Source organism: Otolemur garnettii, unplaced genomic scaffold (genome assembly GCF_000181295.1).
Source record: "Otolemur garnettii isolate 467f Iridium unplaced genomic scaffold, OtoGar3 scaffold00012, whole genome shotgun sequence".
Classification (NCBI taxonomy): domain Eukaryota; kingdom Metazoa; phylum Chordata; class Mammalia; order Primates; family Galagidae; genus Otolemur; species Otolemur garnettii.
In genome coordinates, this window is record NW_003852407.1 from 23,108,642 (window position 1) to 23,110,134 (window position 1,493).

Consider the following 1,493-nt stretch of genomic DNA (forward strand, 5'->3'; position numbering starts at 1 on the left):
GTCATAGCTCACAGCAACCTCAAACTCTTGGGCTTAAGTGATTCTCTTGTCTCAGCCTCCCAAGTAGCTGGGACTACAGGCACCTGCCACAACATCCGGCTATTTTTGTTGTTGTTGTTGTTGTTGCAGTTGTCATTGTTGCTTTGCCTAGCTGGCCCAGGCTGGATTCAAACCCACCAGCCTCAGTGTATGTGGCTGGCGCTGTAACCACTGAGCTACGGTACGAGCACCGAGCCTATTATTTGGTATTTTTTATCAACAATGCTGTTTTTAAGAATGGTCACATTTTTGTATGCACTTAAATAAATGGATCTATGTAATATTCATGTGCATTATTTTGTGAACATAAATCTTGAAACTGCCTGAGTTTTATAAATTGAGATGAATATTGCGATCATCAACCACATGAATTGCATGTTTTCCAGAGATTTTAGAGGCACTTCAACATGAAAAAAGTGAATGTTTTGGAAATAGAATTGACAGAAGAATAAACTGCAGAATGCAGATATTCTTATTTCCTGCAAAAATATGGTTTCTCTTTTTCTTTGTTCCAGCCAATTGACTTCGAAACAAATAGAATGTTTGTCCTTACTGTTGCTGCAGAAAATCAAGTGCCATTAGCCAAGGGAATTCAGCACCCACCTCAGTCAACTGCAACTGTGTCTGTTACAGTTATTGATGTAAATGAAAATCCTTATTTTGCCCCAAATCCTAAGATCATTCGCCAAGAAGAAGGACTTCATTCTGGTACCATGTTGACAACATTTACTGCTCAGGACCCAGATCGATATATGCAGCAAAATATTAGGTATGCAATACCATTTATGATGTTTTTGTAATTTATGTTATATTCTATACCATGCATAGAATTTGCTTAATTTACTAGTTGAGTAAGAAATTTTCATTGGAAAGAAAACTACTTATTACAAGATAATTTAAAATTCTCTGATGAATTTTCCTCTCAGTAAATCTGTGATTATGTTAGATCAGAAATAGAAGAATGGATCTACTTGTGTGTTATTTGAAAAAAGCATTGTCTCTTGCCTCTTTGTTTCTACCACCTTTCCTCTAAAAAAGTGTTTAATAATTATTTAGCCTGTGCCTTGATACCAAACATCACAAAAGGCTCTACAATGAGTCAGTGAGAAACTGTCAGAAGCTTACAGCATTATCTCTCCTCCAGGCATTGTGAAAAAAGAAAGCTTCTGCCAAAACCTAGATCTAGGAGCTAATTATTTCATCCTTTACCTGTACAGTAATTATTAGACTTATAAAACATATCTATAAAGATTTCCAACCTCAGCAAAATCTAACTTGTCCCTTCTGATATGAGAGTGAAAGTCACATGAGACTGTTACCTGCCAGGAGCAGGGTCCTGTAAGACTGTAGAACTGCTGGCAATCAGCTGGGGAAAGTGAAATTAAAAGAGTCAAGAGATAAAGAGACAGGGCACACAGAATAGAGTTTTCTTTTTTTTTTTTTTTTTTTTTTTT

At 36.4% G+C, this 1,493-nt stretch overlaps 1 protein-coding gene across 1 annotated transcript in view; it reads left to right on the forward strand.

Moving 5' to 3' along the window:
* The window catches only part of CDH2 (cadherin 2), a 219,346-nt gene that overhangs the window by 179,891 nt on the left and 37,962 nt on the right, over nucleotides 1-1,493 (forward strand). The window contains exon 10 of the mRNA XM_003784768.3: nucleotides 555-808. Within this exon, the coding sequence (XP_003784816.1) occupies nucleotides 555-808 (254 nt within the window). The remainder of the gene's footprint in view (nucleotides 1-554; nucleotides 809-1,493) is intronic.